We start from the raw sequence: 19,177 nt of genomic DNA, 5'->3' as shown, positions 1-19,177 counted from the left end.
ATTAATATGATTTATAATGATAGTGTTTCTAGTGTAAATGCATGCTTACATTCTGGAACAAATCCAACTTAGTTGTGAGATAATGTTTTTCTTACACATTGCTGAATTCATTTGCTTATATTTTATTTAGGAGTTCTTTATGCTCATAAGAGAATCATGCCTGTAATTTTTTCCTTTCATTATATCTTGTCTGGCTCTATTATAATAGTTATAATAGCCACATTAAATGTGTTTTGTGGTTTTCTACCTTCTTCTATTCTCTGACAGATGCCTAAAGATCTTTCTAGTATTTATTTAATTAAAATTAGACTTGAAGAATACAGGATACAGATGAAGGCAGTGTCTATAGGACTTTCTTGACAATAACGCATAATAAAAAATACATTTTATATCATGGCCCAGGATGAATACTTATTTTTCTTTTCACTACTGAATGTATTTAGTAAATATTTTAAAATAAATATTCAAGAGGATTTATTAAAAACATCAGTCTCAGATTTTCCTAAAATAGTCCATTTTTTTAAATTCTGAAAGGAATTTATTTTATGTTTTTATTTTTTTTGAAAAGAATTTGATTTTTAAAAGAGTTATAGTTAGGGGCGCCTCAGTGGCTTATTCGGTTAAGTGCTGAACTTCAGCTCAGGTCATGATCTCACGGCTCGTGAGTTTGAGCCTCACATAGGCTCTGTGCTGACAGCTCAGAGCCTGGATCCTGTTTGTGATTCAGTGTCTCCCTCTCTTTCTGCCCCTCTCCCGCTCATGTTCTTTCTCTCAAAAATAAATAAACATTTAAAAAATTATTTTAAAAAAGATATAGTTAGTAAAATCTCTTTTAGCTTCTCTTTGTTGATAGATTCTTATTTGGTGCGTTGTCTGCTTTTTGTCAGGAATCCTCTAGAGCAGGGACAGTAGCATTTTTATTCCAGGCTAGACATTTAAATGTTTGTTCAATTGTTAGGTCATATGTCTTTCTACTTGTAAGGCCAAATAAAAGCCATCTGCTTTAAAAGTAACAACAAAATGTAATTATTAAAATTCCAGAAAACAGTGGAATTTAAAATTTTAATAATTCATAAGAGAAGCATGGCGTGTGTGTGTGTGTGTGTGTGTGTGTGTGTGTGTGTGTGTTATATTTTGTTTTGTTTTTGACTAAATTTAACTGGCCTATCTAAGGAAGTTAATTTTAGATACAACTTTCAAGACATGTTGTATCCCGTGTGGAGTTCTTAAATATTGATGATTGAAAAAAATGAAGTGAATCTCTTTTGTATGTGTAATTACTGTTTTAACCATCTTATAAAGAGATGAAAACAGATACTGTTAATTACTCTGTAGCCTGAGTCTGTTACCAGTAGGACATAGCACATTGATTAGTATGATAGTTTACTATCTGGATTTTCTTTTATTAGGAAGAAACAAAAGGACTTTGCTAGTCAAAAATAAGTATTACTTCATTTATTTATTTCCCTTTTGAATACCTTAAATCTCTTTTTTTCCCAGTTTTGTTGAGAGATAGTTGACATATGTCACTATATAAGTTTAAGGTATATTGTATGGTGGTGTGATTTATATATATTGTAAAATGATTACCACAATAGGTTTAGTTAATATCCATTATCTCATACTGATATACTAAAAACTAAAGAAAAAAAATTTCTTCTTGTGATGAGACCTCTTAGAATCTCCTCTTTTTAACAACTTTCCTGTGTACCATCTAATGGTGTTAACTGTAGGTTATCATGTTGTATGTTATATCCCTAGTACTTATTTATCTTAAAACTGGTAAATCTGATTTTTAGATAGAATGAATGCTTCCCGTGTACCAAGTCATTTCTTCAAGGTTAGCCAGATTTTAACAAATCGTGCCTTATAGTTTACTAATGCTACAGAATTTTATTTTTATAGATTAATTTTTAAAAAACATATCTGATGCTCTGAATTAGATTTAAGAGAATAAAGGAAATGAAACATTTAGGGGAAATTAGTGGCAGATATTTAAACTTCATTATCAGGAGAAAGGGCCATAGAAAGGGAGAAAATGTTTTTTAAATGTTTATTTATTTTGAGAGAGACAGAGAGCGATGGGATGGGGGGCAGGGGAGTGGGTAAGGGCAGAGAGAGAAGAGAGAGAGAATCCCATGCTTACAGCGCTGAGCCTGACCTCAGGCTGGATCTCACAAACCATGAGATGGTGCCCTGAGCTGAAATCAGGAGTGGGATGCTGAGCCATGGGCACCCGATAGAAAGGGAGAAAAATGTTATATACTCCAGGCTAGAAGTATCCACAAGGGGGCATTATTGTAGTGCGTGCTATGTCTGAATGTTAAGTATCATTGATTAGCTAAAGAAGGTCTTATAGCTTTGGGTTGTCTCAGAAGCTTACTCCTTCCATTTTACTGTCTATACTAGCTCCTACTCCATACACTCACTTTCTTGGTTGTTCACTTTTCCTAGGTTCTTCCTGGCAAAAGACCCTTCTTGGTTGTTCACCTTTTCTAGGGTCTTCTTTCTGGCAAACGCCCCTTCTTGCCAGAACCTTTCTTCTGCTTGAGAAATAATTGGGCTATGCATCATCCTTCATCTCTGAGACTTTTGTGTGGTTCTGAGTGGTCAACTCAAACTTAATTCTCATTGTAAATCCGGGTGCATTCCTAGGTCCCTTCTGGTTTAAAAATAGTTTATTTGTTTCTTCACGAGCCAAAAGGCAGCAATGTTAATTTCATATCCTTGGAAAGCCAAGATCTAAACTGGAAGGAAAGGCCTTCTTGAATGGGTTTTTGTTTTAGAGAATTAAAAAGTCACAGTCTTTCAGTACTACTTAAGTGATCAGTGAAAGCCATAGTGTAAATTTGTTTACTAATTTTCCATGTTTCTACCTGGTTTTCAAAGAAGGAAATAGAATCTTTGCTCTAGACTTCTAAGAACCTTAAACTTGTTAAAAATTCATACACGATAATGTTAAATCTAGAAATGTGATTCAGTCACTTCTTACTAAACAGATTATATTTCAGATACTTGGCAAAAGCTAATTAGTAAGGGCCTTTCTTATTTTCAAAGCCGATTGGACTGTTAAACCATCTTTACTATTGAATTCTAGAATTGAGTCTTTTGAGATTTGAAGAACTGAGTTCAACAGTGTTTTTTGGTTTTGTTTTTGTTTTTTTTGTCTTTTTGTTTTTTTTTAACCTACTTAAATGCATGCTGTTTGTTCTTGAAGGATTGTTGAATCTGGGATTATGGTGGCATTGCCTTATTGTGCAGTTACTGTAATCTTTGATTTTTTTAGACTAATTAGTTGAAATATGGTAGTGACCAAATGACACTGTCATTCCCCTTTTTCTGTTAACACTCCTTTTTCAGTAATGGTAATTTTCTTTTTCTAGGCTTGTCAGTTCTGTAGTATACATTATTTATTATTGCAGGGTGAAGTTGGTGAGCCAGATAATAATTTGGAGTCTTTAATGAGTCCTCTACATAGGTTGCTTGAAAAATATCTTTTGTGAGAAATAATATAGTTCTGGAATGGGAATTTTTATTGAATTACAAATTTGATGTGGTGATTAATTTTACTTCTGGCTAATAAACTGTGATAATTTGGTAGCAACCCCCCCCCTGCAATTTACTTTTTATTTGGGGAACTTTTATTTCTGACACTTTAATTGGCTAGGTTAGTGTATTTATTTATGTATGTATAATTACTATTTAACTTGTTTCCATAAAGAATTTGAGGTAACATTTTTTTATAATGTAGTCTTAACCAACAGGATACTGATGAATTTATTGAGTGGAGTTACTGATACTTGCAGGCAACAGAAAGATAACAAATATGGTAACCACATTAAACTGCAAAAGAATTTTATAGTTCATCACAAATAATTAGATTAATAGGAATATTATGGTTTTCCTCCAGTCTTTGCAATATGTATACCTAGAAAAATTATTTTCCTAAGAGAATTAAGTATGTACTTTAAGGAATACAAAATTTCTTCTTTGAAAATCTTTAGTATGAAAATCATGGTGTCTCACTATAATAAACATATTTGTGCCTTACAGCATAGTTGGCAAGCTGCTGTTAGATACTATTTATTACTGTATCAGTTGGGATTTTTGCTAGGGGAAGTCTCACATTGAGAGATAAACAAAAAGATGAGGAAATGTAATCTGAATAAAGTTAGGGGACTTTAATGTTCTTTTATTTCAGATACAAATCATGTTTAGCTACTTTGAGTTGTATACGCAGCACCTAGCACAGTGCCATCCACCTGTAAACTATATGAAGGTGACCTGGTTATTCATTGTGTCTGAGAGATTTAATCACAAAATTAGAAACCTCTGATTTTAAGCAAGAATTAAGCACTGTGTCTTAGGAAACCTTCTAGCTATAATTTTTTTCCCTTCTAATCTTACTATTGGTTACCAATAGAATTTGCCATTGAAAACATAAGGATGATTAGTTTTGTGCCTGTGTTTAAGATGTAAATCATCATAGGCACAGCTGGCTACCTCAGTCAGTAAAGCATGCAACTCTTAATCTTGGGGTCATGAGTTCAAGCCCCACATTGGGTGTAGAACTTATATTACCAAAAAATGTAATTTATCATACTATACTTGTACATTTTGTTAGATTAACAAACCCACCTTTTTTATTGTATCACGTATAAACAATTAAACATAATTTCAAGGATTCGGTGAATGAGACTATCCCCAAAACATAGATTTTTAATTAAGTATATACTTCCTTAGATTAGCTCCTTTATAATTAGGAACTCACCTTCTTTTCAATATACTATTAAATGAAGGGCTTGCCGCTCAGCATAAAATAGTCACTTAATATTATATACTGAAAAATTATTTTAAAAAGATACTTGGGATGGGGAACATTTATGGTAAAATTTAACCAGAAGATGGCAGTGATGATCCTCCTATACTTCCTGCAATGGTAATCAAGATGTTTTACAAATGTAATAGCATGAAATGTGCACGTTTAATTGTTGGTATATAATGTTAAAGTGATGATTTAGGGGAAAGCATTTGCTATTTGTTTTATATACTATGAAAAATGTATATTTTTCTATAAGAAGGGATTAAGAATATTTTGGGTGTCTGTATCTTTGTCTGTACACTTCAGTTTTTTCTGAATACTGGGGTAAGGAAGTTACCATAAGTCTTGCCTGTTTAAGTTGCATGCATCACTTTATGTTATGCATCATGTCTAGAAGGCATGCTATTTTATGGCCTGTTTGCATTTTTCACCCAAATTGCTGGAAACTAATGGACATTTTAAAGGAGCCATTCCTTTAGCTATAGTCCTTTCTCTAAATGCCCCGGTGGAGGGGGGAATGAAATCATTAAGGCATTAATTCCCAAAATTAAAAATTGCTAGACAAAAATTAATATTTTGAAATATATATGAGAAAACCAGAAAGTAAATGACTTTTGAAGAATATTTCAGAGTTTTGATTTTGACAGCAATTAATTATAAATAATATTTATAATCTGGTGTTTTAAAAGTGAGAAGTTAGGGGAGAAGGAATGCTCTCCTTTGAAAATTAGTGCCCACATTTGGTGCTGGCTGGGATGAAGATGCCTCCTTTCATGATCTTGCTTTTTTTTTTTTTTTAATATAAAGCCCAAATGCATTTTGCCAGAGAAATTGCATGAATCGTCAGCATGCATTGTTAACTTTGTCTTTCTCCTCTTCTTTCTACTGTTCATTTTCATTCATGTATTTTTACTTTTTGGTTTGCCATTTTTTCTTTTCTGTTAATTACTTCATGTTAAATTACTTTTGAAACATCATAAGCTGAGCAACCTCTCCGTGTAGTAACAGCGGATACCTGTCTGTTTCACTATTTAGTCCCTCCTCCTATGTCTCCATCCTCCAAATCTGTGAGCACACCAAGCGAAGCTGGAAGCCAAGACTCTGGAGATGGCGCAGTGGGATCTAGGTATGGTTCTTTTAATATTTTAATGATCGAATGCATTTAGTGCCCAGATACCATTGACGCTTTAGAGGGACGCTAAATAGTTATGTTGAATCTAACATTTTGAAATCTAAATAGAAGTTATTTGTTGTAAATTGGGGGCAACTTTTTTTAATAGTATTTTAACTGTCCGTTTTGATTAACTTAGACTGAATAGTTAACTGATTTTATGCTATTTTATATTAAAAATAGAGATGTTAATTCATTTAATTTTCTTATGGTTAAGCATATTGCGTGGGTTATTGTATAAATGTTTTGTATATATAGTATGTATGAACAATGTAAATAGTGTACAAATAATGTAAATAGTGTATGATATTATAAAATAGTATAAATATCATGTGAAGTAGTTTATAAATAGTGTAAAACTTCTCTGTTTTGCTTAATTCTCCTTCCAGTAATTGAAAATATAAACAATTCAGTTAAGCATTTTAGTTGTGTTCTATTGAGTCACTAGTTCTAATTTAAGGTAGAAAATAATAGTGCATAAAATATGAAATAGAGATAACTGCTTAGGAAACTCTTATTAAGAGTGTTTACTGTCCTGGGGTGCCTGGGTGGCTTAGTCACTTGAGCATTCAGCTCAGGTCATGATCTTGTGGTCCGGGAGTTTGAGCCCCATGTCGGGCTCTGTGCTGACAGTTCAGAGCCTGGAGCCTGCTTTGGATTCTATGTCTCCCTCTCTCTGCTCCTCCCCTCCTCTCAAAAATAAGTAAACATTAAAATAAGTTTTTAAAAAAGAATGTTTACTGCCCTGAGGGCATTGTGCAAAATGAAATAAGTCAGAGAAAGACAACTATTGAATTATGTCATTTATGTGCAGTCTAAGAAAGAATCTGCCCTCCCTACCCCCAACCCCCAAAAAAACCCAAGCTCAGAGGTAAAGAGAACAGATTGGTGGTTGTGGGGGGGGGGGGCGGGATAGGGGATGGTTGAAATGGGTGAAGAGCCTCAAAGGGTACAAACTCGCAGTTACAAAATAAGTCATGGGAAAGTAAGGTACAGCATAATCACTACAGTTATTAATACTGTGTTGCATATTGTACAGCATCCCAGATTGCTGAGAGAGTAGATCTTAAAGAAAACACTTTAAGAAAATTGTTCTTAACACAAGAAAAATACTTCTGTAAAATACTATAGAATTATGGTGATCATTTTACAGTATATACAAATATCAAATCATTTTACACACCTGAAATGAATACAGTGTTATATGTCAATTATGCCTCACTAAAAAAATGTTGACTGCCAAGTTTTTCTGTACTCCCATCTTCTTTGTAAACTATATTTCATGTTTGTTTTAGGATCCTGCATTCATGTTGAGAATTGCTTTTCCAAAGTTCAGTAATATTTCAGCTTCTTTCCAAAGATTTTATCAGGGAAAGTATTATTACTTATTACTTTCTGTCACACATGTGCTAAAATGTCTTTTAAAAACAGTATTGGAGTGCCTGGGTGGCTCAGTCAGTTTAGTGTCTTGATTCTTGATTTCAGCTCAGGTCATGATCTCAGTTGTGAGATCAAACCCCATGTCAAGCTCTGTGCTGAGCATGGAGCCTGCTTGGGATATTCATATTCTCTCTCTCCCTCCCTCCCTCTCTCTCTCTTTCTCACCCCCTCTCTCCCCCTCCTTTCCCCAATAAATAAACATTTAAAAAAAAAGAAAAGACAGCATCATACTTTTGACTCCTTGTGAGAGCTGAAATGAGATTAAACATAGTTAAAATCTTTATTCAGAATCCTTATTTTGGGGGGTGCCTGGGTGGCTCAGTTGGTTAAGCGTCCGGCTTCGGCTCAGGTCATGATCTCATGGCTCGTGGGTTCGAGCCCTGTGTAGGGCTCTGTGCTGACAGCTAGCTCAGAGCCTAGAGCCGGCTTCAGATTCTGTATCTCCCTCTCTCTCTGACCCTCCCCTGTTCCCCTGTCTCTCTCTGTCTGTCAAAAATAAATAAAGAACATTAAAAAATTTAAAAAAAAAAGAATCCTTATTTTGGGCAGGAAGTTAAATCTCTTCCTCTGAAAAATCTCTTAACATACCTTTTAATAAGAAGTAAACATGACAGACCTCAAGGGTGTCATTCTAAGCGAAATAAGTCAGGCAGGGAAGGATAGATACCATATGTTTGCACTCATAGATCTAATAGGAGAGACCTGGCAGGGGACCATGGGGAGAGGAAGGGGGAAAGAGAGGGGGGAGAGTGAGGGACACAGATCAAGGGAGACTACTGAATACTGAAAAGGAACCATGGACTGAAGGGGGAGGGGGGTGATTGTCATGGTGGGGGGCATTTGTAGGGAGAAGTACTGGGTGTTATATGGAAACCAATTTGACAATAAACTATTAAAAAAAAGAAATAAACATGACAAGTTCTATTTTCTTTGTGCCTGAGGTCCTCTGATTAAGGTTATAAATAAGTATAGAGTATCAAAAAGGCAGGCAAGAAAAAAGAAACAAGGAGCTAGATAATAAACTCAGTATTTTAATTAATTCCTGAATAATCAGGTAATCATTAACAATTAGAAGACACAAAACTCTCACTAGATTGTATTTGAGATGTGTTTTCCAAAACTGTTTTGTAAATAGAACTGAAATTACAAATCTAAGCTATACTGTCCTTTGAGATAAATGATATAACTATCATTTAAGAAAAGCCAGAACTTTTTTTTGGAGATAATAGTGCCTTATAAAATAGTATATATAATAAAGACTAAATTTATTTTTAAGACTAAGTTTTTTACATACACCATACTTCTGTATTTTTATACAGATATATTAATATTCCTTTCCTAATAAGTGGGTCTTCCTTCCGTCCATCCTTCCTTCCTTCCTTCCAAGAGAGAGCCTGTGCATGAGCAGGGGAGAGGTAGAGAGAGGATCCTAAGCAGGTTCCACACCCAGCACAGAGCCCAATTTGGGGCTCAGTCTCAACTGTGAGATCATTACCTAACCCAAAATCAAGAGTCAGATGCTTAACTGATTGAGCCATCCAGGCACCTCACAAGTGGTGTTTTCTTTTTTTTTTTTTTTAATTTTTAACGTTTTTAAAAAATTTATTATTGAGAGACAGAGAGAGACAGAGCGTGAGCAGGGGAGAGGCAGAGAGAGGGGGAGAAACAGAATCAGAAGCAGGCTCCAGGCTCTGAGCTGTCAGCACAGAGCCTGACGCGGGGCTCAAACTCACAAAGTGCAAGATTATGACCTGAGCTGAAGTCGCGTGCTTAACCGACTGAGCCACCCAGGCACCCCCCACAAGTGGTATTTTTATTTTTATTTTTTTATGTTTTTTATTTATTTTTGAGAGACAGAGAGACAGTGTGAGCAGGGGAGGGTCAGAGAGAGAGAGAGATACAGAATCTGAAGCAGGCTCCAGGCTTTGAGCTGTCAGCACAGAGCCCGACGTGGGGTCTGAACCCACCAACGGTGAGATCATGACCTGAGCCGAAGCCGGACGCTTAAACGACTGAGCCAATCAGGCGCCCCACAAGTGGTATTTTTAAGAAAAGGCTTTTTTTTCTCTTCTGCAACATTCTTGTAATACAAATATTTACCAAAAAAATTATATTTATCAAATTTGTTTTATTATACATTATTTTTATGTAGATATTCTACTTTGTTCATTTTGAACTCCCTCTTCTTGATGTTTAATAGATGTAAGAAAGATAATTTTAAATGGAGCATTAGAAAGTTTGGTTTCAAACCTACTGTGTAACATCTACTTGGTTCTTTAAATTTGAATTAGAATATGTCCTCCTGATGGGATGCCTGGGTGGCTCAATTGGTTAAGCATCTGACTCTGGATTTTGGCTCAGGTCATGATCTCACAGTTTGTGAGTTCAAGCCCCACATCGTGCTCTGTGCTGACAGTGTAGACCCTGCTTGGGATTCTCTTCCCTCGCTCCCTCTCTCTGTCTCTCTCTGTCTGAAAATGATAAATGAATGAACAACAAAAAACATATTAAAGAAAAAAAGAACCTGTCCTGAGTTTCACTGGGAAACTTAGAATTTATTAGAGACCATTGAAATATTGTAAATTGGTCCAGGGAGTAAACACTGTTAAGAAAAATATTTATTTGTATATAGAGCACATTTCGTGAATTGCCAATTTAATGTTAAACAGTATATAGGTTACCACAGAAAATGAAATATTCATGGCCCTTGCCTTCATGGAACTTACATTCTGGTGATTACATCATTAATTTAAAGATATTATTCACTGTACTGAAAAGTTCCAAGCATAGTATGCTAACATGTTTAAGTTTAAAATATAGGTTTTTAATAGTAAATTATAAAACAAGAAAATAGGTATTTAAATATCTTTAGGGACATTTGTTCTTATTAGATAATAAATATAAAATTTAGTTTCTTCAAAATTTAACAGGAGAGGAAAAAAATTCCTATTTCTGAAAGAGATGACCTTATTAATTTTCTAGAGGGCTGTGTACTTTTTATGTATATATGTATACATACAAGAGTAAAAACTATGAATTCTACATCCCCTCCAGATTCCATAGTAGAGACATAATTAATCTTGTTGACTAATTGGTGCTATTGGCAGTAAAATAATAGCATTTCTAAATACATGGCTTTTAAAAAGAATGCTAAGATCTGAGAATGAAACAGAATGAACTGACTTGAGCAAACATGTTGGTAATGAAACAATGAAGAGAATAAAAAGTATCACAGAAAAATACATGAAGATGTGTGAAGTGTATGAACCTATGCACTTAATCGGCAGTACTGTCCAAGATTAGTACACTCAAGAAGTAGGAAAAGATGTATTAGACATTACCAAATATGATAGTTGGCCATATCTGAATCACTATTTGTAAATGCCAAAAATTTCTGTTGGGCCTGCTTGTAATTTATGAATAAATATAAATATAAAAGCATGAAAAGTGTTATCTCTCTAACTCTGTAGATTTGGAGTTGCGTTTCATTAAGTTTCTTGTTCTATTAGCACTTCTCTCATCTCTAAAATTTCACTGATGGTTACTCAGTTGGGTAATCCATACTTCGTGTTCCTTTTTCCATTCTTGATCAGTTTTTCTTACAGCCTTTCGTATTATATTGGAATTTTACTGCATATGTCTGGCTGATGCCTTTAATATAATTCTATATGTTACACAGTACATTTTCTATATTTTCACAGTCTGTGTTTTCGGTAATGGCTGTGTTTTGAGGTAAAGTTTTTCTTAATTTTAGACTTAAATGACTCACTAAGGAGCTGTATGTCAGTGATAACAGCTATACCTCTCATAGAACGTAAAGACTGAACAGAACATTCCTTGGAGAGCAGCTCATAGAACCCCCTCTGATTCAACAAAGCCTAAGTTTGTTGCTGTTCATTGTTTTTAGTACAAAGCAGATCTTCAGAGTGACCTTCACATATATTATACACCATCCTGTTTAAATCCCAAAATCTTTCTTTATATTTTTACTATGAAGGATTTCTCTAGTTCAATTCATCTGAATGTTTTCATTGATAAAACTATATAGGAAGTAAAGTATAGAAATGATTTATTGTATTTAAATATTATAGCTGTTTTAGTTGTATGTTATAACTTTATATAAATGAGAACTATTTGACAAAAATGGTAATACTGAATATATTGTGCTTAACTTTTTTATAAAGGACTATGAGCATCATACAGTCCTATACCTAATTATTTTATATACTGTTAACCTGTAAGAATGCCAGTGTGATAAAGTATCTTTGTTTTAGTAATACAAGATTTGGCTTAAGTGGAAAAGGTCCCATGTAAGTTATTTACCCAATAAGCAAGGCTAAAACACAACCAAATATTTATTTAGAATTAATATTCTTCAGAAGTTTGGATAATTTAGGTTAAGTTCCTTTGAACATAAAATTTTTTTTTGGAAAAATTTATTTTTTCCTAGAGACAGAAGTCTTTAGTTGCTTTCTAAAGCAGATGACATGTAAGCCCAAGGCAGTGCTTAACCCATAAATTACATAGGGGTCACATTTTGGAAACTTTAGCTTTTTAGTATCCCAGTGGAATAGTCTTTGGTTTTCTTACTGAAAGGCTTATATGTTGATTCATTTCCTTTACCAATATGACAATTTCCTGCACACATTTAATGCTTTGGGCAAGCTTATAATATGTTAACTAAGATGTTTTTACTAATGTTCTTTTAATTAAGAAAATTAAAATTTTAGCTATTTTTATAGCCTAGCTTGATATCCAAAAATAATGTATTATTTTTGTTGTTGGATGCTTTGGCTATTCTTGTCTATTAGTATGCAATACTAGTTTCCTGTAGTCTGAAAATACTGTCCTTTAACTATTCTGGGTTGTATGTCTGCATCTTTAACCACATTATGCTTATGGCATGCACTAAGCACTGAGTGATACTGGTGTTTTTGTCATACTAACCAGAACATGTGGTTTTTAATTATGAACAGTATTTTAGCTTTACCTATTCATAGAATGTATTTGTTTGACTAACATATGGCCTTTTTTGCTAACGCTTCATGGTTGTCCTACAACCATTTAGGACGCTGCATTGGGATACAGATCCATCAGTTCTTCAGCTTCACTCAGATTCCGATTTGGGGTATTGAATAGATTTTTTACCTTCCCTCTTTTATAATTAATTTGCTTCTTTGTGAAACTGTCCTAATTTTATTTAACCTTCTAATATACATTATACAGTTAGGGAAAGAGTTAATATTTTACTGTGACACCTCATTTATCCTCTATCATTAGCAAAAGAAATACTTTATGTAACTGATTTTCTAGGTAGCCTAAGTCTACACATTTTAGTTCCAAAATCCTTTTTTTATTCCTATATTTTTGATATAAATTTTTCTAAGCTGTGTTACAAACTTCCCAGATTTTTTCCGATATATGTTCTACATATAATTGAAACTTTTCTGGGTTACTTGATATGAATATTAATTTATTTTCCTATATTAATATTTCTTGATGATTTCTAAGGTTTCAAAAGGAACAGAGCTATTGGTCATCTCCACTGTGGCCCCAGATTGTATTGATTTATTCATTAATTCATTTATTTATTCTAATCTCCAGTGCAAATTATAAATGTTTATAGATGCCATTTGTGCCTTACTCAGATAGCTGTTTTACATTGATAATTTGCACCTTCTAAAACACATGATCAACACCTTTTGGAATTCTGTCTAAAGTCAGAATAAATTAACCTTGAAATAGGGCATATAAGAAAAGTAAATGAGCTTCTTGTACATTATGTGGAAGCTTCTCTATTGGTTGCCCCAAGATTCCTGTCACCTCCAGTGGCTTCCTTTATTCTCAGGAAAAGTGACTTTTGGATAAGTGAGGTATTACCTCTCTACCCTTCTACTACTTGTTTGTTCTAATATTGTGAGTTTTGTCTAGTTAGACTCTATATGCAGTCAAGTTAGTAACCTGTTCCTAATGATTGTTCTTGGCTTGGCCATTTTTTTCCAGATATGTGAGTGATTTACTTTTCAAGTGGTTTATATATTAAAACTCAGAATATAAAGTTTCTTGTTTCAAATTTTATTCTTAGATTACTGGATTACTTCAAATGTGCTTAATTTTTCCCACTTAATTCTTTAATTATGTACTTTTTTCCTTTTATACCTAAGATATTCCTAAAGTGGAAAACACATTAAAAATTTATTATGGTCCACATTTGGAACCTTAGAGAAAATTAATCCATTTACTGTACTAATTTTATTTTCTTTTTTTGTACAAGATTTTGAAAAATGATATTTTATAAGTAAGTAGTTACTATACTATATATATGTAGGTATGTGTATATATATTCATGTGTGCATGTATGTGTACACATATACATACATACATACATATCCTGCTTGATATTCTGGAAGTTACAGCAATGCTTTTATTAGATGTCCTTTCATGACAGTTTTGTCATTGAGAATTGCTTTGGGAGTTTGTAGGCATACCATATTATTTGATTTAGAATTTAAATATCTAATAAGCCAAGAAAAGACCCTCCATGTATCTAATAAAAGCTATTTTTCAATTGTTACATTTTCCTCAGCTACAATTCTCTTCCTTTGTTTATCAAAAAAGAATGTATTCCCTCTATTTAAAACAGAAGGTGACTTTATTAGTTTTATGTATTCAAAATATCTGTTACTTTAGTTCAAGTATAGAAAATCTGTACTGTAGTTTGTCCATATGTGAATCAAGGACAGTCCTGACCATGCAGAGATTAGAGATTTAATATTTTTAAATCTAAATTGCTCTATGATTCTCAGTTTCTGCAAAGTAGAGAAAAGGCTTTCAAGAGAAACTTATTTTCCATTTTTAAAGCTGAAGTCTCCTGATGGTGAAGGAAACAAAACATGGACTGAGATCCATATACCTGACTCTTCAAGAGAGTCAGGATTCCTATCCTCTTACTCTATCACCCACACATTTGCTCTAAGAAACTATATTATTTTCCATTTTAAAGTGAAAAATAAACATCTTGAATTATTCAGAAATATCTTTTTTTTGCTACCTTCCAAATTCTTTTCTTAAAATGAAGCCAATTCATTGTTCATCTAAAATTTCTTGAATAAAACAGGATTTTATATTACAACGTTGGATACATAATGTTTAATTCTTAATTTTCCAAAATAATGTGGTTTGATGTAGTTAAAGTGCTTCATTTGTTGTATTTAAAAACATTTGTTTTATTTAGACGAGGACCTATTAAACTTGGAATGGCTAAAATTACACAAGTTGACTTTCCTCCTCGAGAAATAGTCACATACACAAAGGAAACTCAGACTCCAGTTGTGGCTCAGCCCAAAGAAGGTGAGTATCTGTCCTTAATCTGATGGTCATGAAGCTTCCATATTGAATAAATGGATTCTTTCTTTTTTCTCTTCCTTCCTTTTATTTATTTTTTTTTGGCATGTTTTCTTAGGGAAATATAAAACTAAAACATTAAGGTTTCTGTATTGATATATTTATTTCTTAGAGTTTTAAAACTTTCAGAAGTTAATAAAACTATAAGGTGTGCTTATGGTTTTTAATTTTATTGACATAAACCTGAGTTTTTTAATCTTCATTTTATCATTGGTATGTGCTGTTTTAGAAGCAGAAAAGGTTGAGAATGTCCTATTTCTCTGTCACTGAGCATATTCCTTCTCTAAAATAGTGTATCGCATAGTAAATGAAACCACGTTTATTATTTTCTATGAAGCATATATATTCTGATATGCTATCATATATTCTGATATATGCTTCATAGAAGCATATATATTCTGATATGCTATCATTGTTATCCATATTGATGAACAAATCTAGACCTATTTCTTAAACTTTTATGATCTAAGGGCCCAATTATATTGATTTTATATGCAACCTTTAATCTGTGTGTAATGGAGAGAAGTATACACAGACATTATATTGAATGTGGAGTCCTTTGATTCTTAAACTAAGAGTTACCTTTTTTACACTGGGGACTAATTTTTAAAATCTCATCAGATAGTTAATGATTCAAGCATAAAGTTAATATGCTAGTTCTTATGTTTTCCAGTGAGGCTAGCTAGTAAATTTATGTCATAAAGAGTTATGCATAAGATCTATAATTCAGATTCACAGTTTCTTATCTGAAACCTTTGAAGCCATATATGTATTCAAATTCAGAATTTGTCAGATTTTGGAAAAGTTACTAGTAAAGTAGATGTACCATAAGTAAATACTCCAGCAGCATCTTAGGCATTAATATTTTGGCAGCAGAAGATATGACTGTTCAAACTAAGTAAGGTAAATAATGATTATAAATAGCTTTACCTCTGGTCAGGGATTACCACCAAATGAGTTATGGATTTTAAGAGTTGTTGATATTTTGGATTGTGGTCTCATAATAAATTTTCCATTTAGAAGTCTGTGCATAAGGAACATTTTTTCTCTCTGGTCAGGAAAATTCTTGTTTAATGATAGAATATCAAACATTAAAACTTCATTTATCAAATTATTAAAATTTCAGTTACATTATCATATTTCTCCATTAAGGAGAAACAAAAGTAATATTTACATCAGAAAGCCTAGAAATACAAGTAAACAAAAAGGAGAAAAAAATCCTTGAAACCTCTGGCTATTACTAAAGACATTCTTTAAATTTCCAAGTTTATATATACCGCAAAAGAAATTAGGATTATACCTATGTAAGTCTTTATTTAATAGTAGATTATCACATGCACTTTTTAACAACTCTCCTTTCCCTGCTCACCAAGAATGGAAATGAAATAAATACTTTAAACTTTTCTGTTCACTTTTATCTTGTTCCCCATAAAACATACTATTACACTTTGAAAAATTTGAGATCAGGGCAACATTTTTATATAGGTTTTTTGGGGGGGGGGTTGTTTGTTTTGTTTTGTTTTTACTTGATCATATGAATGTTCATTTCTATGGATACGTTTTTTTCAGTCCTATTGTTCCATTGATTGGTAAGATAGCTTTCCCAGGTGGAAAATCCTCATCTTACTAGGAAAAAAAAAGGCACTGATGGTAAACTTGAGACATAAACACCTTAAAAAAAGAAAGATAAAGTGTTGAACTATCAGTATGGAGAATACTAATACTGCAGGATTCCATAATTTCTGGAAAATATTTTATTAGTATATTAATTCAAGCATTTTAATGTCTCTCTGAAGCTATATTATTAGGTATGTTAACTCAAAAAGTGAGTCGAATAGCCAAAATGAGGGCATAATGACTCATTTAAAAAGTATATTAGGCTATCTGTCTTCATCTAATGATTTGGAGATTTATTTTTAGTTATTCCATCATACTTATGAAATGCATTTTGGAGTGTTTGAAATGTAAAGCATTTTGAAGCTATTTTGGGTAGTGCCATCATAATAGACTTATATTCAGTTTAAGTGAAGAATTTTTTTTAAATAATTTTTTTCTAATTATCATAGTAGTGCATCATAGAGAATTTAGAAAGTACAGAGAATGAAACTAGGATACTATCATCATATACAAAAATAAATTCAAAATGGGTTAAAGATTTTAATGTAAAACCTGAAACCATAAAACTCTTGGAAGAAAACATAGGCAGTAAGTTCTTTGACATCAGTCTTAGCCATATGTTTTTAGACCAGTTTCCTCAGGCAATGGCACCAAAAACTAAAATAAACAAATGGAATTACAATAAACTAAAAGGCTTTTGTGGAACCATTAACCAAACAAAAAAGGTGACCTATCAAATGAGAGAAGAAATTGACAAATCATACATCTGAAAAGGGGTTAATATCCAAAATATATAAAGAACTTAGGCAATATAAAAATTAAACAACCCAATTAAAAAATGGGCAGAGGACTTGAATAGACCTCTTTCCAAAGACCTACAGATGGCCAATAGACCCTTGAAAGATGTTCAGTGTCACTAGTCATCAGGGAAGTACAAATCAAAACTACAGTGAGATATCACCTCACACCTGTCAGATTGGGTAGAATCAAAAAGACAAAAAATAACAGATGTTGGTGAGCATTTGGAGAAAAGGGAAACTTTGTACACTGTTGATGGGAATGTAAGTTGGTATGGTCACTCTAAGAGAGGTTCCTCAAAAAATTAAAAATGGAGTCACCAGACGATCCAGCAGTTCCACTCTGGGTATTTATCAGAAGAAAATGATAACACCAGTTTGAAAATCTATATGCGGGGTGCCTGGGTGGCTCAGTTGGTTAAGTGTGGACTTCGGCTCAGGTCATGATCTCATGGTTCATGGATTCGAGCCTTGCTTCAAGCTCTGTGCTAGCAGCTAGCTCAGAGCCTGGAGCCTCTCTTCAGATCCTGTGACTCCTCTCTCTGACTCTCCCCTGCTCACGCTGTCTCTCTCTTACTCTCTCAAAAATAAATAAAATAAAATGGCTCCAGTCATGTTGCCTTTATAAAAAAAGAAAAGAAAATCTATATGCACCCTTATGTTCATTGCAGCACTGTTTAAAATAGTCCAAAATATGGAAGCAACCTAAGTGTCCATCTGTGGATGAATGGGTAAAAAGATGTGGTGTGTGTATATATATATATATATATATATATATATATATATATATATATATATACATTGGAATATTACTCAGCTGTAAAAAGAATGAAATCTTGCCATTTGTGACAACGTGCATGGACCTAGAAGGTATTATGCTAAGTGAAATAAGTCAGACAAATTTACTGTATGTTTTCACCTGTATTTGGAGTCTAAAATACAACAAAAACCCCAAACAGAACCCAAACAAGCTCATAGATACAGAAGCAAACTATTGGTTACCAGATGGAGCAGATGTTGTGAGTGGATGAAATAAATGAAGGGGATTAAGAGGTACAAACTACCGGTTATAAAATAAGTCATGGGGATATAATATACAGCATAGGGAATATACTCAGTGTTATAACTTTGTATAGTGACAGATGGTAACTGGACTTATTGTTGAGGTCATTTTGTAGTGTATAAAAATATCAAATCATTATGATGTATACCTGAAACTAACAGGATATTTGGACAGTTACACTTTAGTTAGAAATATATATATCGGGACCCCTGGGTGGCTCAGTCAGTTGAACGTCTGACTTCAGCTCAGGTCATGATCTCAATATTCAGGAGTTCAAGCCCCATGTCGGCTCTGTGCTGACATTTCAGATCCTGGAGTCTGCATCTGATTCTGTGTCTCCCTCTCTTTATGCCTGCCTTCTGCTCACGCTCTGTCTCTCTCTCAAAAATGAATAAACGTTAAAAAATTTTTTTTAATTATAAAGGATATAAAAAAGAAATGTCATGATTCTGTTTTATAATAGCCACTGTTAATATTTTGTTTCAAGTTTTCTGTGATGTTTTTCAAAAATTCTGTGTATATGTATACACACACAAATATATATACACATATGGTTTATATTCTGTTTCAATTTGCATTTAATTGCTTATTTTTGAGATATGTATAACTTTTTTCTAATTTATTTTTTTAATTTTTCATGAGGCTTGAACCCATGAACCATGAGATCATGACCTGAGCTGAAGTGGGATGCTTAACCAACTGAGCCACCCAGGCCACCCCTGTGTATAAATTTTTAAGTGTGAACATGTAACTTACTGCCTTTGTACTAATTTGAATGTATGGCTGTATAAGACTAGCATTTTTACAAAATTCTTTTTTCTATATTTATTTAATTAAAAATTTGAAAGATCATGATTTGTTAG

The 19,177-nt window shown here is 33.1% G+C and overlaps 1 protein-coding gene across 3 annotated transcripts in view; it reads left to right on the top strand.

The window, feature by feature from the left end:
• The window catches only part of DYNC1I2 (dynein cytoplasmic 1 intermediate chain 2), a 59,619-nt gene that overhangs the window by 9,623 nt on the left and 30,819 nt on the right, over positions 1-19,177 (top strand). For 2 of the 3 annotated variants that reach the window (XM_029934387.1, XM_029934386.1), the window contains exons 4-6: positions 5,858-5,948; positions 12,502-12,561; positions 14,668-14,783. In XM_029934387.1, the coding sequence (XP_029790247.1) occupies positions 5,858-5,948; positions 12,502-12,561; positions 14,668-14,783 (267 nt within the window). The remainder of the gene's footprint in view (positions 1-5,857; positions 5,949-12,501; positions 12,562-14,667; positions 14,784-19,177) is intronic. The other variant, XM_029934388.1, reaches the window with a different exon arrangement.

This window comes from Suricata suricatta, chromosome 3, assembly GCF_006229205.1.
Source record: "Suricata suricatta isolate VVHF042 chromosome 3, meerkat_22Aug2017_6uvM2_HiC, whole genome shotgun sequence".
NCBI lineage: Eukaryota > Metazoa > Chordata > Mammalia > Carnivora > Herpestidae > Suricata > Suricata suricatta.
The sequence above is the reverse complement of the archived record's forward strand: the minus strand, read 5'-3'. Positions and strand labels throughout refer to the sequence as shown.